Source organism: Pseudophryne corroboree, chromosome 9 (genome assembly GCF_028390025.1).
Source record: "Pseudophryne corroboree isolate aPseCor3 chromosome 9, aPseCor3.hap2, whole genome shotgun sequence".
Classification (NCBI taxonomy): domain Eukaryota; kingdom Metazoa; phylum Chordata; class Amphibia; order Anura; family Myobatrachidae; genus Pseudophryne; species Pseudophryne corroboree.
In genome coordinates this window covers 293,095,708-293,116,566 of record NC_086452.1, presented here as the reverse complement: position 1 = coordinate 293,116,566, position 20,859 = coordinate 293,095,708, and the positions used below count along the sequence as shown (strand labels likewise).

The window sequence follows — 20,859 nt, the reverse complement described above, 5'->3', positions numbered from 1 at the left end:
AAGAATTTACTTACCGATAATTCTATTTCTCGTAGTCCGTAGTGGATGCTGGGCGCCCATCCCAAGTGCGGATTGTCTGCAATACTGGTACATAGTTATTGTTACCAAAAAATCGGGTTATTGCTGTAGTGAGCCATCTTTTCTAGAGGCTCCTCTGTTATCATGCTGTTAACTGGGTTTAGATCACAAGTTATATGGTGTGATTGGTGTGGCTGGTATGAGTCTTACCCGGGATTCAAAATCCTTCCTTATTGTGCACGCTCGTCCGGGCACAGTATCCTAACTGAGGCTTGGAGGAGGGTCATGGGGGGAGGAGCCAGTGCACACCAGGTAGTTCTAAAGCTTTACTTTTGTGCCCAGTCTCCTGCGGAGCCGCTATTCCCCATGGTCCTTACGGAGTCCCCAGCATCCACTACGGACTACGAGAAATAGAATTATCGGTAAGTAAATTCTTATTATTTTAATCAGAGATTTGCACATAACAATTGCTCTTTGAAGAATAATGCAAACCAGTGTATTGTTTAAGATTGTTAACCAAGGTGGTGGTGGTTTCAGATGTGTTGGCTGTGTGGCAAAAGAATGAAACCAGTTTGGGTAATGCAGTATAGGTGACTACTTTTTCCCCACAAAATATATTGCACACCTCAAAATTTCTTAGGGGCAGATTTATTAACCTGTTTTTACTTAATGTGGAAAGGGGTGTTTTTCACACCCTTTTTGACATTATTTTAGTATCACCTGAATGTAGTAAAGGACTTTGGGAACAGTTTTTGTGACAAACTGCTCCAAACTCTTTACATTTTTTCTTTTTCCTTCAGTAACCATGCTTTTAATAGGAAATGCAATCTGCCCGAATTTACTGAAAATATAGTGTAATCACAGGGCTCACTGCGGTATACTGCACAGCTTTCTCTGCCCGCTGACGGTGAAAGCTGAGCAGGGACACAGCCAGTGTGATCAGCTATTTGTGTCCGATGGACATTCAAGTTGATCACTGAAAAAATAAAATGATACTCTTAGACTAGGTACTGGTAATCGGTGCTCTGGTGGGGGCTGCTTGTCATCGGGTTCTACGTGACCCCTGTTGTAGTAAAGTAATGCTGCAAAGTGGCAGCTCATTTCTACAGCACCTAAAGTCACAGCAGGAAGAGGATCGGAGCACCGATCCTTGAGTGTTGGTGAGTATGAGCAGCGGTGGTGGGGTGGGTGGATGCCCAGCTGAGAAGGACATTCACAGGGGCAGAGCTTTCTCGCAAGCTCTGTCCCTGCATGCAATAATTGATACATCCATACGATGTTATCAATTATCACATTGCGGATTGAGCTGATTTTATCACATTCCAATCCTCCGATACAGATGGTGATAAATCGTCCCTTTAGATGTTTAGGTATTAGTATGATCCATTCCAGAACTGCCTGCAAATTGAGCGGATATAATAGAAAGCATAACTTTATAAAAGGCCAAATTGGTGGTATAAAGGCCTAGACATAGGGGTCGATTCAATTCTCCGACAGTTGAATAGCATCGGGAATTAGCTCCTATCGCTATTCGATTCAGCTCGTTAAGTCGGCGAATGCCCGTTCTCCCGGACTTAACAGGTTGATTTGTAGGGAGAACAGGCATTCTCCGACTTAACTCCCCGGCACGATGCTGATTCCCGACAGAATCAGCCTCGCGTTAGCTGCGCGGCAGCACTTTTGTCGGATTTCCTCTTGCATCCCCCCGGGGGTGAGAGAATTGCCTTCAATTGAGTGTCACTTGGCGCTGTATTGAATAGCACCGGGAGCTAATTCCCGGCGCTATTCAACTATCGGAGAATTGAATCGACCCCATAGTTTGCTGACTGTTATACAGTTTTCAGTATTTAAACGAAGACCTTTTAGGTGATCCATGCAAGAGCATCACAGCCACTTCTCAAAGAATATTCTTATTGTATTTACCAATCCATAAAGTGAAAAATGGCCAAAAATGTACTTGAGTAATGGAAAATCTGGTAGGACAAGACTTGTTAAGGGATGAGGTATAACCCCTTTTAGTGCTTCATTCATGCTATGCCATCTGCTGTTTTACTATTGTCCAAATTTTCATTGGCTGTGCTGTCTGCTCATGTTCCCATTCCTACAGGTTAAACAAATTAACAATGTAAACTTTTAGGACATCTAGATATTTCAAGGTATAAGTAAGGTTGGATGGATGTTCTTTGGGTAACTGTCACTAATACATAATGATCACATGTCCTACAAAAAACTCCACTAGTATAGCTCTTGTTTTGTCAGTGTAGAATTTCCCTTTCTCTGTAGTGCGTGTTGTGATTGCAGGACCTGACACATAATCATGAATTTCCATGGTTAGCCAGTGTCTGTATGCATGGGAGTTGCTTATTTGCCATAACACTTCAAATAGGTAATTGCTTAAAGGGGGCTCAGTGTATCATTGTTCATAAAAAAAACAAAAAACCCCAAACAACTTTTCAGTATCGTATAGTCTTTTGCATGTAGAAAAAGTAACAAGTGCAAATGAGGGTGATGAGAGATGCAGAGAAATAGTAGAGATGGCCCTTCTTGTGACAACCGCTTAGAGAGAGAGCTGCGCTTGGACAAAAAGAGTTAGTGGACATGAGACTGGAGCTGTTAGAACGTGTGTAGGGACTAATATTGATGAGTGGGTAGATTACAGATGTGTCCTCACCAGGTGATATTCAGTTGATTATCGCGCCCAATCTCCCATCTAAAGTGACGGGAGATCATGGGGGTGATGTTCAGTTGTCTCTCTTGCGTGGAACATGCCCATAGAGTTCAGATTTAGCAGCTTAAAGCAGCTAAACCCAACAAAAGTGCAGTTTGGGTGCCCAAATGGGTCACTTTTCATGCATTTCAGCTTGCCACCCTCATAGGGTGCGAGCTGAATCCAGATGCCGGCAGCCATCGCTCTTGAACGGCATTACAATTGAATAACTCTGTTTGGGCACCATCTACTTGCTTCTTGCGTGATAACAATTGAATCTCGCCCAACTAGCCTTAATACGCCATGTAACTCAAGATGCCTGGTGAAAGTTAACTGCCAGGCCCCGTCCGACTCTGCTAGCGCTGGGAGTTTTTTCTTTTTCTTTTTCATCTTTGAACCCGAAAATGTGTTTGTTGCATTGCGAGCAGCAGTCGACTGATACTACGACGCACTAGGAGACTGTGATGATTAATTTGCTATGCGACACTTGTATATGTGTGCAACGGAGTCTGTATATGTTGAAAAATACAGATACAGAGGGGGAATTCAATTGTTTCTCCGTGCTGCCGCTATTAGATGGCTCGTTTTGGGCCATTTGTGCGCGCAAACAACACTTTTTGCATCTCATCCAGCACTGGTCTGATTTTACACGACTAAACCCAGACTGTCTGTGCGCGATCAGCGTGATAAAAAAAACAACAACAATTGAATTGCACCCTGAGATCTCCCATCACTTTAGATGGGAGTTTGAGTGCACAAAACAATGAATCTCCGTCCACATGTATATAAAAGTAATATTGCATATCAAAGTAATCGACCAGTCTCCTGCTGTGTCCTAGTCGCATTGTGTAACGACTTAGACACAGTTTGGAGCAAAAAGAGACACACGCAAAAAAAAATTACAGATGTTAGCAGAATCTCACGGGACATGGCATGCTGGGTGGGGCTGTTTGGTACAACTACAGCATCAATGTATAAGGACACATCAGAGAGCGATTGAAGTTTAGGTGAGAGTCTGGTCAGATGACTTTTGGGGAACTATTCAAATGTTTTGTTCTTTAGCGATTAATTAACGGACTCCCATTGTTGCTATTCAATTGTTCTGGGCACCCTGTAATTATCATGCTTGACGTGCCCAGTTAGACAGGGTTTAGCCGCACAAAACTGCAAAACCTGTTTAAACTAGTGAGCGCAACGGGGAAAAGTCCTGTTTGGTTGCCCAAACAGCAGACTGCTGCTACTAATCTACTACTGATCGGTGCAACATTTGAATAGCTCCGATAGACGCACATTAGTTTAAAGCAATATCTCCAACAATTGAATAGCCCCCATGGAGTTCCGCAGGAGGGGAGTATATCTTCCCCCGCCCAAGTATTTTTATTAAAGTGTCATATGTAATAGATAATTAAGACATAGCATAAAACAAATTGTGTACAAGAGGAATTAAACTACATTTACATTCTGGTGTCTTACCATAACTAAAACTGTTAATATGATGAAAATGTTTGACCGTACAGCATGATGAACACTCAAAATTGTGCTCACAAAGGAAAAACTGTAAAACGGATTACAAATTGATTATGCAGGGATAGCCGGTAAAAAGCCAAACACCGCAGTGAGATAATTGGTTCATCTTCAGCATAGAGCTTAACCGCGCTAACCAGTGAACATGGCCAAAAATGGTGGCACAAATCTGCATTATTCTCTCTACAATCATAACATGAGTGAGTGCAAGAGCATCCCATAAGTTGATAAACGTTCAAAAACATCTCTGTAAAAATTGCCGATGTGAATTTTTTTTACCTAATACATCTAGTGCAGTAAGCAAAGGCTTAGCCAAATGTGAGTGTAGTATATATTATGACAGAGTAGTGAAGTGTAGAGAGAGGAAGAGCATTCTTGAGGTACTTGTGTAAAAGTGGAAAGTTTGGTGAGGCGATGGCCAGATAGTTAAAGGTATTTTCCTTGCAATGTCAAAACATTGTCAGGAGGTCAGTAATGGCAAGGCTTTGTGAACAGAGAATAGCGTGGTATCTGTGAAGCTAACTAAAGAAGGAATAGTCACACTAAATGGCCGATTCAATAGTTTTTTTGTGTACGGCTACCACTAGGGGGTGCAAAATGGAGAAAACCCAACTGTTGCTCAGTTTAGATGCCCGGTAGTCGCCGGGAGTCTTCTCCCAACCTTAGATTGTGCGCCCAAAGCAGGGTTTTAGACCAGTTTAGTCATTTTACGTGGCTAAGGGTGTGATATGGAACAATACACGCCCAAAACAATTGAATCTGCACCTAAGAGTGCATGTGATTAGTGCAATTTTAGACATGTTGAGCTTCAGGTAGTGTTGGGACGTATAGATAAAGATGGCAGAGGACGATGGAGACACTGGATAACAGTTGAAGAGCGTGGTCCAAAGTAGTGTTTTAGTTGCCAAGAGAAGAGTCTTCAGGAGCCCCAAGAGATAGTGGAAGTGGAGGATGTTTCTGTTGTAGAGACTGAAGGAGCTATCAGAAGTGTAGAGGCCCATTGCTGAGAAGAGGGCGACAAGAAGGAAGTTAACCCTTTGACTTTAATGGTCACTTTAAGAGGGCAGTCTTAGTGAACAGGACTAAAGCCTTTTTTCAGAGGGTTGGTAAGAGTGAGTGGAGATAAAGATTAGTGTTTGGACACAAGCTGCTAAAGTAGTAAAATAGCGGAAGTAGAGATGAGAAATGAGGTGGTAGCTGGAGTTTTGGGACGTCCCCATCATACTTGATTCCTCCAATATCCCTTATGGATGCTAGAGAAAATAGGATTTTAATTACCTACTGGTAAATCCTTTTCTCTATCGTCCTAGTGGATGCTGGGGTTCCTGAAAGGACCATGGGGAATAGCGGCTCCGTAGGAGACAGGGCACAAAAAGTAAAGCTTTACGATCAGGTGGTGTGTACTGGCTCCTCCCCCCATGACCCTCCTCCAAGCCACAGTTAGATTTTTGTGCCCGGCCGAGAAGGGTGCAATCTAGGTGGCTCTCCTAAAGAGCTGCTTAGAAAAGTTTAGCTTAGGTTTTTTATTTTACAGTGAGTCCTGCTGGCAACAGGATCACTGCAACGAGGGACTTAGGGGAGAAGAAGTGAACTCACCTGCGTGCAGGATGGATTGGCTTCTTGGCTACTGGACATTAGCTCCAGAGGGACGATCACAGGTACAGCCTGGATGGTCACCGGAGCCTCGCCGCCGGCCCCCTTGCAGATGCTGAAACGAGAAGAGGTCCAGAATCGGCGGCAGAAGACTCCTCAGTCTTCTTAAGGTAGCGCACAGCACTGCAGCTGTGCGCCATTTTCCTCTCAGCACACTTCACACGGCAGTCACTGAGGGTGCAGGGCGCTGGGAGGGGGGCGCCCTGGGAGGCAAATGAAAACCTTTTTTGGCTAAAAATACCTCACATATAGCCTCCGGGGGCTATATGGAGATATTTAACCCCTGCCAGAATCCACTAAAGAGCGGGAGACGAGCCCGCCGAAAAAGGGGCGGGGCCTATCTCCTCAGCACACAGCGCCATTTTCCTCGCACAGCTCCGCTGGTCAGGAAGGCTCCCAGGCTCTCCCCTGCACTGCACTACAGAAACAGGGTAAAACAAGAGAGGGGGGGCAAAATTGTGGCAAAACTATATTATTAAAGCAGCTATACAGGGAGCACTTATTATAAGGCTATCCCTGTCATATATATAGCGCTTTGGTGTGTGCTGGCAGACTCTCCCTCTGTCTCCCCAAAGGGCTAGTGGGGTCCTGTCTTCGTTAAGAGCATTCCCTGTGTGTCTGCTGTGTGTCGGTACGTGTGTGTCGACATGTATGAGGACGATATTGGTGTGGAGGCGGAGCAATTGCCAAATATGGGGATGTCACCTCCTAGGGGGTCGACACCAGAATGGATGCCTTTATTTATGGAATTACGGGATAGTGTCAACACGCTAAAGCAGTCGTTTGACGACATGAGACGGCCGGACAATCAATTAGTGCCTGTCCAGGCGCCTCAAACACCGTCAGGGGCTGTAAAACGCCCTTTGCCTCAGTCGGTCGACACAGACCCAGACACAGGCACTGATTCCAGTGGCGACGGTGACGAATCAACCGTATTTTCCAGTAGGGCCACACGTTATATGATTTTGGCAATGAAGGAGGCGTTACATATTGCTGATACTACAGGTACCACAAAACAGGGTATCATGTGGGGTGTGAAAAAACTACCTATAGTTTTTCCTGAATCAGATGAATTAAATGAGGTGTGTGATGAAGCGTGGGTTGCCCCCGATAAAAAAAATGCTAATTTCAAAGAAGTTATTGGCTTTATACCCTTTCCCGCCAGAGGTTAGGGCGCGCTGGGAAACACCTCCTAGGGTGGACAAGGCGCTCACACGCTTATCAAAACAAGTGGCGTTACCCTCTCCTGAGACGGCCGCACTTAAAGATCCAGCAGATAGGAGGATGGAAAATATCCAAAAAAGTATATACACACATACAGGTGTTATACTACGACCAGCTATAGCGACAGCCTGGATGTGCAGTGCTGGGGTAGCTTGGTCAGAGTCCCTGATTGAAAATATTGATACCCTGGATAGGGACAATGTTTTACTGTCTTTAGAGCAAATAAAGGATGCATTTCTTTATATGCGTGATGCACAGAGGGATATCTGCACACTGGCATCACGGGTAAGTGCTATGTCCATTTCGGCCAGAAGAAGTTTATGGACGCGACAGTGGTCAGGCGATGCGGACTCAAAACGGCATATGGAAGTTTTGCCGTATAAAGGGGAGGAGTTATTTGGTGTCGGTCTATCGGATTTGGTGGCCACGGCTACAGCCGGGAAATCCACCTTTTTACCTCAAGTCACTCCCCAACAGAAAAAGACACCGACTTTTCAACCGCAGCCCTTTCGTTCCTTTAAAAACAAGAGAGCAAAGGGATATTCATATCTGCCACGAGGCAGAGGAAGGGGGAAGAGACAGCAACAGGCAGCTCCTTCCCAGGAACAGAAGCCCTCCCCCGCTTCTACAAAAGCCTCAGCATGACGCTGGGGCTTCTCAAGCGGACTCGGGGGCGGTGGGGGGTCGTATCAAGAATTTCAGCGCGCAGTGGGCTCACTCGCAGGTAGATCCCTGGATCCTGCAGATAATATCTCAGGGGTACAGGTTGGAACTAGAGACGGATCCACCTCGCCGTTTCCTAAAGTCTGCTTTACCAACGTCCCCCTCCGACAGGGTGACGGTCTTGGAAGCCATTCACAAGCTGTACTCTCAGCAGGTGATAGTCAAGGTACCCCTTTTACAACAAGGAAAGGGGTATTATTCCACTCTATTTGTGGTACCGAAGCCGGATGGCTCGGTAAGACCTATTCTAAATCTGAAATCCTTGAACCTGTACATAAAGAAGTTCAAGTTCAAGATGGAGTCACTCAGAGCAGTGATAGCGAACCTGGAAGAAGGGGACTTTATGGTATCCTTGGACATCAAGGATGCGTATCTCCACGTTCCAATTTACCCCTCACACCAGGGGTACCTCAGGTTCGTCGTACAGAACTGTCACTATCAGTTTCAGACGCTGCCGTTCGGATTGTCCACGGCACCTCGGGTCTTTACCAAGGTAATGGCCGAGATGATGATTCTTCTTCGAAGAAAAGGCGTATTAATTATCCCATACTTGGACGATCTCCTAATAAGGGCAAGGTCCAGAGAACAGCTAGAGATGGGATTAGCACTGTCTCAAGAAGTGCTAAAACAGCACGGGGGGATTCTGAATATTCCAAAATCCCAGTTAATTCCGACAACACGTCTGCTGTTCCTAGGGATGATTCTGGACACGGTTCAGAAAAAGGTTTTTCTCCCGGAGGAAAAAGCCAAGGAGTTATCCGAGCTTGTCAGGAACCTCCTAAAACCAGGAAAGGTGTCTGTACATCAATGCACAAGAGTCCTGGGAAAAATGGTGGCTTCTTACGAAGCAATTCCATTCGGCAGATTCCACGCAAGAATTTTTCAGAGGGATCTGTTGGACAAATGGTCAGGGTCGCATCTTCAGATGCACCAGCGGATAACCCTGTCTCCAAGGACAAGGGTATCTCTTCTGTGGTGGTTGCAGAGTGCTCATCTATTGGAGGGCCACAGATTCGGCATACAGGATTGGATCCTGGTGACCACGGACGCCAGCCTGAGAGGCTGGGGAGCAGTCACACAAGGAAGAAACTTCCAGGGCGTGTGGTCGAGCCTGGAAACGTCTCTTCACATAAACATTCTGGAACTAAGAGCAATCTACAATGCTCTAAGCCAGGCAGAACCTCTGCTTCAAGGAAAACCGGTGTTGATCCAGTCGGACAACATCACGGCAGTCGCCCATGTGAACAGACAGGGCGGCACAAGAAGCAGGAGTGCAATGGCAGAAGCTGCAAGGATTCTTCGCTGGGCAGAGAATCATGTGATAGCACTGTCAGCAGTGTTCATCCCGGGAGTGGACAACTGGGAAGCAGACTTCCTCAGCAGACACGACCTTCACCCGGGAGAGTGGGGACTTCATCCAGAAGTTTTCCACATGCTGGTAACCCGTTGGGAAAGACCAATGGTGGACATGATGGCGTCTCGCCTCAACAAAAAACTGGACAGGTATTGCGCCAGGTCAAGAGATCCGCAGGCAATAGCTGTGGACGCGCTGGTAACGCCTTGGGTGTACCAGTCGGTGTATGTGTTTCCTCCTCTGCCTCTCATACCAAAAGTATTGAGAATTATACGGCAAAGAGGCGTAAGAACGATACTAGTGGTTCCGGATTGGCCAAGAAGGACTTGGTACCCGGAACTTCAAGAGATGATCACGGAAGATCCGTGGCCTCTACCTCTGAGAAGGGACTTGCTTCAGCAGGGTCCCTGTCTGTTTCAAGACTTACCGCGGCTGCGTTTGACGGCATGGCGGTTGAACGCCGGATCCTAAAGGAAAAAGGCATGCCGGAAGAAGTCATTCCTACTTTGATTAAAGCAAGCAAGGAAGGAAGTAACCGCGCAACATTATCACCGCATTTGGCGAAAATATGTTGCGTGGTGCGAGGATCGGAGTGCTCCGACGGAGGAATTTCAACTGGGTCGATTCCTACATTTCCTGCAATCAGGATTGTCTATGGGTCTCAAATTGGGATCTATTAAGGTTCAAATTTCGGCCCTGTCGATTTTCTTCCAAAAAGAATTGGCTTCAGTTCCTGAAGTCCAGACTTTTGTTAAGGGAGTGCTGCATATACAGCCCCCTGTGGTGCCTCCAGTGGCACCGTGGGATCTCAATGTTGTTTTGGACTTTCTCAAATCTCATTGGTTTGAACCACTAAAAACTGTGGATTTGAAATATCTCACATGGAAAGTGACCATGCTACTAGCCCTGGCTTCGGCCAGGAGAGTGTCAGAACTGGCAGCTTTATCTTACAAAAGCCCATATCTGATTTTCCATTCGGACAGGGCAGAACTGCGGACTCGTCCGCATTTTCTCCCTAAGGTGGTGTCAGCATTTCATCTGAACCAACCTATTGTAGTGCCTGCGGCTACAAGCGACTTGGAGGACTCCAAGTTGTTGGACGTTGTCAGAGCTTTAAAAATATACATTTCAAGGACAGCTGGAGTCAGGAAATCTGACTCGCTGTTTATACTATATGCTCCCAACAAGTTGGGCGCTCCTGCGTCTAAGCAGACTATTGCTCGCTGGATTTGTAGTACGATTCAGCTTGCACATTCTGTGGCAGGCCTGCCACAGCCAAAATCCGTAAAAGCCCACTCCACAAGGAAGGTGGGTTCTTCTTGGGCGGCTGCCCGAGGGGTCTCGGCATTACAACTCTGCCGAGCGGCTACGTGGTCGGGGGAGAACACGTTTGTAAAATTCTACAAATTTGATACCCTGGCTAAGGAGGACCTGGAGTTCTCTCATTCGGTGCTACAGAGTCATCCGCACTCTCCCGCCCGTTTGGGAGCTTTGGTATAATCCCCATGGTCCTTTCAGGAACCCCAGCATCCTCTAGGACGATAGAGAAAATAAGAATTTACTTACCGATAATTCTATTTCTCGGAGTCCGTAGTGGATGCTGGGCGCCCATCCCAAGTGCGGATTATCTGCATTACTTGTACATAGTTACAAAAATCGGGTTATTATTGTTGTGAGCCCTCTTTTCAGAGGCTCCGCTGTTATCATACTGTTAACTGGGTTTAGATCACAGGTTGTACGGTGTGATTGGTGTGGCTGGTATGAGTCTTACCCGGGATTCATAAATCCTTCCTTATTGTGTACGCTCGTCCGGGCACAGTACCTAACTGAGGCTTGGAGGAGGGTCATGGGGGGAGGAGCCAGTACACACCACCTGATCGTAAAGCTTTACTTTTTGTGCCCTGTCTCCTGCGGAGCCGCTATTCCCCATGGTCCTTTCAGGAACCCCAGCATCCACTACGGACTCCGAGAAATAGAATTATCGGTAAGTAAATTCTTATTTTCTCGTAGTCCATAAGGGATATTAGGTGCCTGCCACATTGCGTTGACTTTTCTGCACGTTATCTCTTCTATAGTTCCCTGTCCAGCTGTTGCTGTCTTGTTACCAGCCATTGCTGGTTGTTTTATGTTAGTGGTGTGCTGGTGTGTAAATATCACCACTCATAGGTCGGGATTCAATTCTTTTCACCCCTTTCCACACCCGTTCTGTTTCTGCCCTCAGGGGTGTGGTTTCATTATTTCAGCTCACTACCCCCGAAGTAGTGAGGCACCCAACCCTTTACAAAGCTAAACCTGATCACTATGGGCGCAATATGCACAATAACGGAGATCATTTTAGAAAGGAAATTGGGCGTGATATATCATTTAAATCCCACCCATTATGTTCCTTCTCAAGTATGTCCTTTCTCCTTCGGGCACTATTTTACCTATAACTGCCTGTGTGAGGGGGCATAGAGGGGAAGAGCCAGCACACCCAGTTGAAGAAATTTAAAGTGCACCGGCTCCTTTGGACCCCGTCTGTACCCCCATCGTACTAGATTTCCCCCAATATCCCTTATGGACTACGAGAAAAGGATTTACCGGTAGGTAATTAAAATCCTATCTTTTGTCTAATGGCACAACAAATTTTATAGGTAGTTTTGTTTCTGTTATTTTCTGGGTTAATACCATGTTAAATTAATAATGTTCATATTAAACATTCTAGCATTGCTATTGAAACCTATGTGTTTGTTTGTTTTTTGTGGTTTTTTTTGCTTAGTTATTTTAATTTACTTAGTTGTGGGTAATTTTTTTTTTTTCTACACCTAGCTTGGGATAATGAATAACCCTAATCCCTATGGATCGTATGGTCAGAATACCGGTCCCCAGTTGGGAACTACAGGGCTTGGTCCACAAATGCAGAACAAAGCAACTCTACAGAACAGCCTGTCACAGTTTTCTATGGATAAGAAACCTGGAGCTGGCATGGCAAACATGGTGTGTATTGAACTGGTAGATTTAATACATTTTATAGTGTTGCTAATGTACATCAAATACATTTGGGTATGCTTAGAGCAACATTCATTGTCAAGCAGTAAGTAAGTTTTGTAGCTGGATTGAAAAAAAAAAAAAAAAAATATATATATATATATATATATATATATATATATATATATATATATATATATATATATATATATATGAAAAGCGGCACTCTGCGTCTTTGAAGCATTAAATTGTATTGGAACAACACACAGAGAAGTCCGACGTTTCGGGGCTCACATGCCCCTTTGTCAAGGTGTACACCTTGACAAAGGGGCATATGAGCCCTGAAGCGTTGGACTTCTCTATGTGTTGTTCCAATACAACTTAATGCTTCAAAGACGCCGAGTGCCGCTTTTCTTTTCCTGTATGCAAATCGTTTTTGGGATGGCACCGGTGCAGCGAGAGTCTTTTTTTGGGAGTGCCGGTTCTCTTGTTGTTTGTGTATATGTATATGTATGTATGTATATATGTATATATATATATATATATATATATATATATATATATATATATATATATATATATATATATGTGTGTGTATATATATATATATATATATATGTATGTATGTATGTGTATGTATATATATATATATATATATATATATATATATATATATATATAATATATAATATGAAATTGGCGCCCAGGGATTAGTATAACCCGTAGAATGTACAGAACCCTATGGGTTTCACAAATATTACTGATTTTAAAACAAAAACATGAACTGTTCCTTCATATAAAGTTTATTAAAATTTACAGAAACAAAATGACCTTTTTTGTACTTGATGTGATCTCTGAATATCCTATGAGGAAGGATTTAAGATATTGCTTAAAAGTGTCTACATTCCTCCACAATTTCAGTGATGGATCATTATAAGAGAAATTACATCATAATGTCTATGTAACATGATGGACATGTCATTTTGTTTCTGTAAATTTTAATAAACTTTTATGAAGGAACAGTTCATGTTTTTGTTTTAAAATTAGTAATATTTGTGAAACCCATAGGGTTCTGTACATTCTACGGGTTATACTAATCCCTGGGCGCCAATTTCCTCTTTTTTTCCACATTTCTATACCTAGTTCAGTCTAACAAGGAACTCGGTGAAACAGGCTGCCCTTCTTCAGAAACTTTCTTATCTCACTTTATCTAATACCTATAAAATAGCGCAGGAGGAGAGTATTTGTTTGATTATTTATATATATATATATATATATATATATATATATATATATATATATATATATATATATATATATACACATATATATATATATATATATATATATATATACACATATTTTATTTATATTGAGAGGGGGAGGGAGATATCTAAAGAAAATTGACGGCCCTCAAGGACTTATAAAGCTTCAAACTTGTATTATAAGTATAAAATATTACATATTAGCCATCTATGTTTCAGTGTCCAAACACAGGCTTCAGGATGGAGTAATAAAGGAAAAAAAACTTGCAGATATCTGTAGTGTCTGTACTATTTCATACTTAAAATACACATTTGGAGCTTTATGGGGGAATTCAGTTGTTTTCCCCTTTGGCTCTCACTGAATGGCCCCCCCCCACAGAGCAATTCAGTTGTTACTCCGTTCAGGCGTGGCGCCACAAATTTCTTCTTGCAGCCTTCTGAAGTGGCGAGCAAAAATTCAGTGGTTGGGCACCAAAAGTTTATATGGGTTTAGCTGCTATACTGTCTAATTTAGGCGTGATAAGTGCAATAATTAATGGGCACCTGAAACAACTAAATTGATCCATCAGGTGCCCATTAATTATAGCGGCTTTTGAAACGTTTGAACCGCCCCCTATAAGTCCTCGCGTACCATCCCTATTCTTTGGATGTGTATTATGTGCTGTTTTCTGACGCATGGACTGGGCACCTGGGCATTATGTTAAGTATATTAAGCTCCTTTTATAGCCTGTCACTGATTTTTTTTTTTTTTAAATCATGTGATTTCTAGTAAGGACTTTTATTCTAAGTAAGCAAAAAGTTTTTTGTGTGAAATAACTGTTAAGCTAATTAACTTGGGGTGGTTGGGGTGCATTATTTATTTGTAATTTTTCTGTGGTGTTTTTTTTTTTTTCTGATTCTCTTTAACCTTAGGGTCAGCAGCCATCTACTCAAGTACCACAGGCCAGCATTGTCCAAGCAGCCCCTCAAGGTATGGGTGCTGGTGCTCCACAGGGGATTGGTTCAGGAGCCCCAACAGCGGATCCTGAAAAAAGAAAGCTCATCCAGCAGCAACTAGTGCTTCTGTTGCATGCCCACAAGTGCCAGCGAAGAGAACAAGCAAATGGTGAGGTGCGGCAGTGCAACCTGCCTCATTGCCGCACCATGAAGAATGTGTTGAATCACATGACCCATTGCCAGGCTGGAAAATCATGCCAAGGTGAATGATTTTATCAGACATTAAATTCTTCTGATGTTACTGGGCTGCTTCTTGCACTCTTAACTTTTGATTGGGGTTGCAATATTTTTCAGTGGAACACGGTAATGTTTCATGTGGAATCTCTTGAATGGTGTGTGGGTTTTGTAATATGCATACATCTGTGAATTGGAGTTTGTATGCGCATGAATTATGACTTAATTTTAAACCCTCCATAATAACAATGCTTGTACGTTTGCGGTAAAAGTAGCCATGAAGTACATTTTCTTTTTTTTCTTTTTTTTTTTAAGTTCTGTAAATGTTACAAATTATGTTAAGGGTAAAGCAGAGAGTGCTAATGTTGAGCAGTAACCAGTAAAGGAGTAGTTAAAATATAATGTATTCATTACATGTAAATTTTGTGAGTAGCACATCCAAGTAATGAAATATTAACACAGTATGAAAATTAACCAAAAATGAATCAATGACTAACGCAGAGGTTCCCAAACACGGTCCTCAAGACACGCCAACAGTCCAGGATTTAGGTATATCCATGGCTCAGCACAGATGGTTAAATCAAATTGACTGAGGTGCTAATTAAGTCACCTGTGGCCAAGCATGGAAACATTTAAAACCAGGACCGTTGGGGAGCCTTGAGGACTGCGTTTGGGAACCTCTGGACTAAAGTATTCACCATAAACATGGACAGTCTTTCTGGCATGATTGACATAGATGAGCCATACCTCCCAACATGACTCTCTCCAGGAGGGACAGACTGCTCTGCTCTTGGACTTCCCTCTTAATTTACGATTGCCATCACCTGTGCTGAAACATCTTTCTTATCCAGTAATCTGTTTAAAATAGGTGCCAGCAACCACAAATTAAAAGAATTCCAGAAGCAGCGCATTGTGTCCCTCCTGGAGAGTGTTATGTTGGGAGGTATGGACAAACCGTACCATATCTTCCAAGAGCAAAGTACCCAGAGATGGATGCTCCTGTGAGTAACTGCAGGACGTGTACCACTGTCGCCATTCTCCTGAGGCTCTGGACCATGATTGTCTGTGTCCAGTGTTTCACAGTTATGCAGCAAGAGGTCCCATCAGCCACAGCTTTTTAGCCAGGAGCCAGCTTGGCTTCCTCTCTTTCACAGGTAATGTTGTAGTTTGTTAATAAGCTTGCAACCACATGGCCAGCACTCTCTACTTGTACCTCTACAGTAGGGGTGGGCAAAATACGGCCCGCGGGCCGGATGCGGCCCGCAAACCGATCCTGCCCGGCCCACTGCCTCCCACCAGCAAGCAATGACAAGCGGCCCGACCAGCTGAGCTGTTTGTCATTGCTCTGCACTGCAGTACCTCCAAGCTGCCAGCGGCGCCTCTCTCCCCTACTGCTCCTGCTGCTGCGTTGTAGCAGCCTCCTCCAGAGTCCCCAGTGACAACGGCTGTGTTCAGCCGAGAAGGGGGCGGGTCTAGGTGCCGATGAGGGTGCGGGGCTACACGGGACCTCAGGGGCCGGAGCTACACGGGACAAGAGCCAGACTGCTACAGATCCATCCTTCCTGCCACTGCCAGCCAGATCAGTAAGTTAATGGGAAAAGTGAAAGAAAGTGTGTGTGTGAGATAGTGTGCATATATTTGTGTGTGCGGGCAGTGGCGTCAGACTGTTTTTAGGTTTGGGGGAGAGATCTTTAGCTCTCGCTGTACCAACCCCTCCCGTGTTCTATCACCATGTCACCACCATGTTCTGTCACCCCCCCCCCCCACCCGTATTCTATCACTGTCACCCCCATGTTCTGTCACTGTAACCCCCCCCCGTGTTCCTTCACTATGTCACCCCCCCCCCGTGTTCCTTCACTGTCACCTTCCCGTGTTCTGTCGCTGTGTCACCCCCCCGTGTTCTGTCACTATGTCACCCCCCCGTGTTCTGTCACTGTGTCACCCCCCCCCCCGTGTTCTGTCACTGTGTCACCCCCCCCCCCCCCGTGTTCTAGTCACTGTGTCACCCCCCCCCCCCCCGTGTTCTGTCACTGTGTCACCCCCCCCCCCCCCGTGTTCTGTCACTGTGTCACCCCCCCCCCCGTGTTCTGTCACTGTGTCACCCCCCCCCCGTGTTCTGTCACTGTGTCACCCCCCCCCCCGTGTTCTGTCACTGTGTCACCCCCCCCCCGTGTTCTGTCACTGTGTCACCCCCCCCGTGTTCTGTCACTGTGTCACCCCCCCGTGTTCTGTCACTGTGTCACCCCCCCGTGTTCTGTCACTGTGTCACCCCCCCGTGTTCTGTCACTGTGTCACCCCCCCCCCCCGTGTTCTGTCACTGTCACCCCCCCCCCCCCGTGTTCTGTCACTGTCACCCCCCCCCCCGTGTTCGGTCACTGTGTCACCCCCCCCCCCATGTTCTGTCACTGTGTCACCCCCCCCCCCGTGTTCTGTCACTGTGTCACCCCCCCCCCCCGTGTTCTGTCACTGTGTCACACCCCCCCCCGTGTTCTGTCACTGTGTCACCCCCCCCCCCCCGTGTTCTGTCACTGTCACCCCCCCCGTGTTCTGTCACTGTGTCACCCCCCCCCGTGTTCTGTCACTGTGTCACCCCCCCCCGTGTTCTGTCACTGTGTCACCCCCCCCCGTTCTGTCACTGTGTCACCCCCCCGTGTTCTGTCACTGTGTCACCCCCCCCGTGTTCTGTCACTGTGTCACCCCCCCCCGTGTTCTGTCACTGTGTCACCCCCCCCCGTGTTCTGTCACTGTGTCACCCCCCCCCCGTGTTCTGTCACTGTGTCACCCCCCCCCGTGTTCTGTCACTGTGTCACCCCCCCCGTGTTCTGTCACTGTGTCACCCCCCCCGTGTTCTGTCACTGTGTCACCCCCCCCCCCGTGTTCTGTCACTGTCACCCCCCCCCCCGTGTTCTGTCACTGTCACCCCCCCCCCCCCCCGTGTGTCACCCCCCCCCCCCCGTGTTCTGTCGCTGTCACCCCCCCCCCCCCCCCGTGTTCTGTCCCTGGTTCCCCCCCCCCCGTGTTCTGTCGCTGTGTCACCCCCCCCCCCCCCCCCCGTGTTCTGTCGCTGTCACCCCCCCCCCCCCGTGTTCTGTCGCTGTCACCCCCCCCCCGTGTTCTGTCGCTGTCACCCCCCCCCCCGTGTTCTGTCGCTGTCACCCCCCCCGTGTTCTGTCACTGTCACCCCCCCGTGTTCTGTCACTGTGTCACCCCCCCCGTGTTCTGTCACTGTGTCACCCCCCCCGTGTTCTGTCACCGTGTCACCCCCCCCGTGTTCTGTCACTGTCACCCCCCCGTGTTCTGTCACTGTCACCCCCCCCGTGTTCTGTCACTGTGTCACCCCCCCCCCCGTGTTCTGTCACTGTGTCACCCCCCCCCCCCGTGTTCTGTCACTGTCACCCCCCCCCGTGTTCTGTCACTGTGTCCCCCCCCCCCCCCCCCCGTGTTCTGTCACTGTCACCCCCCCCCCCGTGTTCTGTCACGGTGTCACCCCCCCCCCCCGTGTTCTGTCACGGTGTCACCCCCCCCGTGTTCTGTCACTGTGTCACCCCCCCCGTGTGTCACCCCCCCACCGTGTGTCACCCCCCCCCGTGTTCTGTCGCTGTGTCACCCCCCCCGTGTTCTGTCGCTGTGTCACCCCCCCGTGTTCTGTCGCTGTGTCCCCCCCCCCCCGTGTTCTGTCGCTGTGTCACCCCCCCCGTGTTCTGTCGCTGTGTCACCCCCCCCCGTGTTCTGTCACTGTGTCACCCCCCCCCCCGTGTTCTGTCACTGTCACCCCCCCCCGTGTTCTGTCACTGTGTCACCCCCCCCGTGTTCTGTCACTGTGTCACCCCCCCCGTGTTCTGTCACCCCCCCCGTGTTCTGTCACTGTGTCACCCCCCCCCCCCGTGTTCTGTCACTGTGTCACCCCCCCCCCCGTGTTCTGTCACTGTGTCACCCCCCCCCGTGTTCTGTCACTGTGTCACCCCCCCCGTGTTCTGTCACTGTGTCACCCCCCCCGTGTTCTGTCACTGTGTCACCCCCCCCCGTGTTCTGTCACTGTGTCACCCCCCCCGTGTTCTGTCACTGTGTCACCCCCCCCGTGTTCTGTCACTGTGTCACCCCCCCCGTGTTCTGTCACTGTGTCACCCCCCCCGTGTTCTGTCACCCCCCCCGTGTTCTGTCACCCCCCCCGTGTTCTGTCACTGTGTCACCCCCCCCCCCCCGTGTTCTGTCACTGTGTCACCCCCCCCCCCGTGTTCTGTCACTGTGTCACCCCCCCCCCCGTGTTCTGTCACTGTGTCACCCCCCCCCCGTGTTCTGTCACTGTGTCACCCCCCCCCCGTGTTCTGTCACTGTGTCACCCCCCCCCGTGTTCTGTCACTGTGTCACCCCCCCCCGTGTTCTGTCACTGTGTCACCCCCCCGTGTTCTGTCACTGTGTCACCCCCCCCGTGTTCTGTCACTGTGTCACCCCCCCGTGTTCTGTCACTGTGTCACCCCCCCCGTGTTCTGTCACTGTGTCACCCCCCCCCGTGTTCTGTCACTGTGTCACCCCCCCCGTGTTCTGTCACTGTGTCACCCCCCCCCCGTGTTCTGTCACTGTGTCACCCCCCCCCCGTGTTCTGTCACTGTGTCACCCCCCCCCCGTGTTCTGTCACTGTGTCACCCCCCCGTGTTCTGTCACTGTGTCACCCCCCCCGTGTTCTGTCACTGTGTCACCCCCCCGTGTTCTGTCACTGTGTCACCCCCCCGTGTTCTGTCACTGTGTCACCCCCCCGTGTTCTGTCACTGTGTCACCCCCCCCCCCGTGTTCTGTCACTGTCACCCCCCCCCCCCCCGTGTTCTGTCACTGTCACCCCCCCCCCGTGTTCGGTCACTGTGTCACCCCCCCCCCATGTTCTGTCACTGTGTCACCCCCCCCCGTGTTCTGTCACTGTGTCACCCCCCCCCCCCGTGTTCTGTCACTGTGTCACCCCCCCCCCCCGTGTTCTGTCACTGTCACCCCCCCCCGTGTTCTGTCACTGTCACCCCCCCCCGTGTTCTGTCACTGTGTCACCCCCCCCGTGTTCTGTCACTGTGTCACCCCCCCCGTGTTCTGTCACTGTGTCACCCCCCCCCCGTTCTGTCACTGTGTCACCCCCCCGTGTTCTGTCACTGTGTCACCCCCCCCGTGTTCTGTCACTGTGTCACCCCCCCCGTGTTCTGTCACTGTGTCACCCCCCCGTGTTCTGTCACTGTGTCACCCCCCCCCCGTGTTCTGTCACTGTGTCACCCCCCCCGTGTTCTGTCACTGTGTCACCCCCCCCCCGTGTTCTGTCACTGTCACCCCCCCCCCCGTGTTCTGTCACTGTCACACCCCCCCCCCCCGTGTGTCACCCCCCCCCCCCGTGTTCTGTCGCTGTCACCCCCCCCCCCCCCCCGTGTTCTGTCCCTGGTTCCCCCCCCCCCGTGTTCTGTCGCTGTGTCACCCCCCCCCCCCCCCCCGTGTTCTGTCGCTGTCACCCCCCCCCCCCGTGTTCTGTCGCTGTCACCCCCCCCCCCGTGTTCTGTCGCTGTCACCCCCCCCCCCCGTGTTCTGTCGCTGTCACCCCCCCCGTGTTCTGTCACTGTCACCCCCCCCGTGTTCTGTCACTGTGTCACCCCCCCCGTGTTCTGTCACTGTGTCACCCCCCCCGTGTTCTGTCACTGTGTCACCCCCCCCGTGTTCTGTCACCGTGTCACCCCCCCCGTGTTCTGTCACTGTGTCACCCCCCCCCCCGTGTTCTGTCACTGTGTCACCCCCCCCCCGTGTTCTGTCACTGTGTCACCCCCCCCCCGTGTTCTGTCACTGTGTCACCCCCCCCCCGTGTTCTGTCACTGTCACCCCCCCCCCGTGTTCTGTCACTGTGTCCCCCCCCCCCCCCCGTGTTCTGTCACTGTGTCACCCCCCCCCCCCGTGTTCTGTCACGGTGTCACCCCCCCCGTGTTCTGTCACTGTGTCACCCCCCCCGTGTGTCACCCCCCCCCCCGTGTGTCACCCCCCCCCGTGTTCTGTCGCTGTGTCACCCCCCCCGTGTTCTGTCGCTGTGTCACCCCCCCGTGTTCTGTCGCTGTGTCCCCCCCCCCCCGTGTTCTGTCGCTGTGTCACCCCCCCCGTGTTCTGTCGCTGTGTCACCCCCCCCCGTGTTCTGTCACTGTGTCACCCCCCCCCCCGTGTTCTGTCACTGTCACCCCCCCGTGTTCTGTCACTGTGTCACCCCCCCCGTGTTCTGTCACTGTGTCACCCCCCCCGTGTTC

At 48.9% G+C, this 20,859-nt stretch overlaps 1 protein-coding gene across 1 annotated transcript in view; it reads left to right on the top strand.

Moving 5' to 3' along the window:
- Positions 1-20,859, top strand: part of EP300 (E1A binding protein p300) — a 415,411-nt gene that overhangs the window by 53,193 nt on the left and 341,359 nt on the right. Inside the window, exons 3-5 of the mRNA XM_063941527.1 lie at positions 12,012-12,179; positions 14,348-14,633; positions 15,474-15,606. Coding sequence (XP_063797597.1) covers positions 12,012-12,179; positions 14,348-14,633; positions 15,474-15,606 — 587 coding nt within the window. The remainder of the gene's footprint in view (positions 1-12,011; positions 12,180-14,347; positions 14,634-15,473; positions 15,607-20,859) is intronic.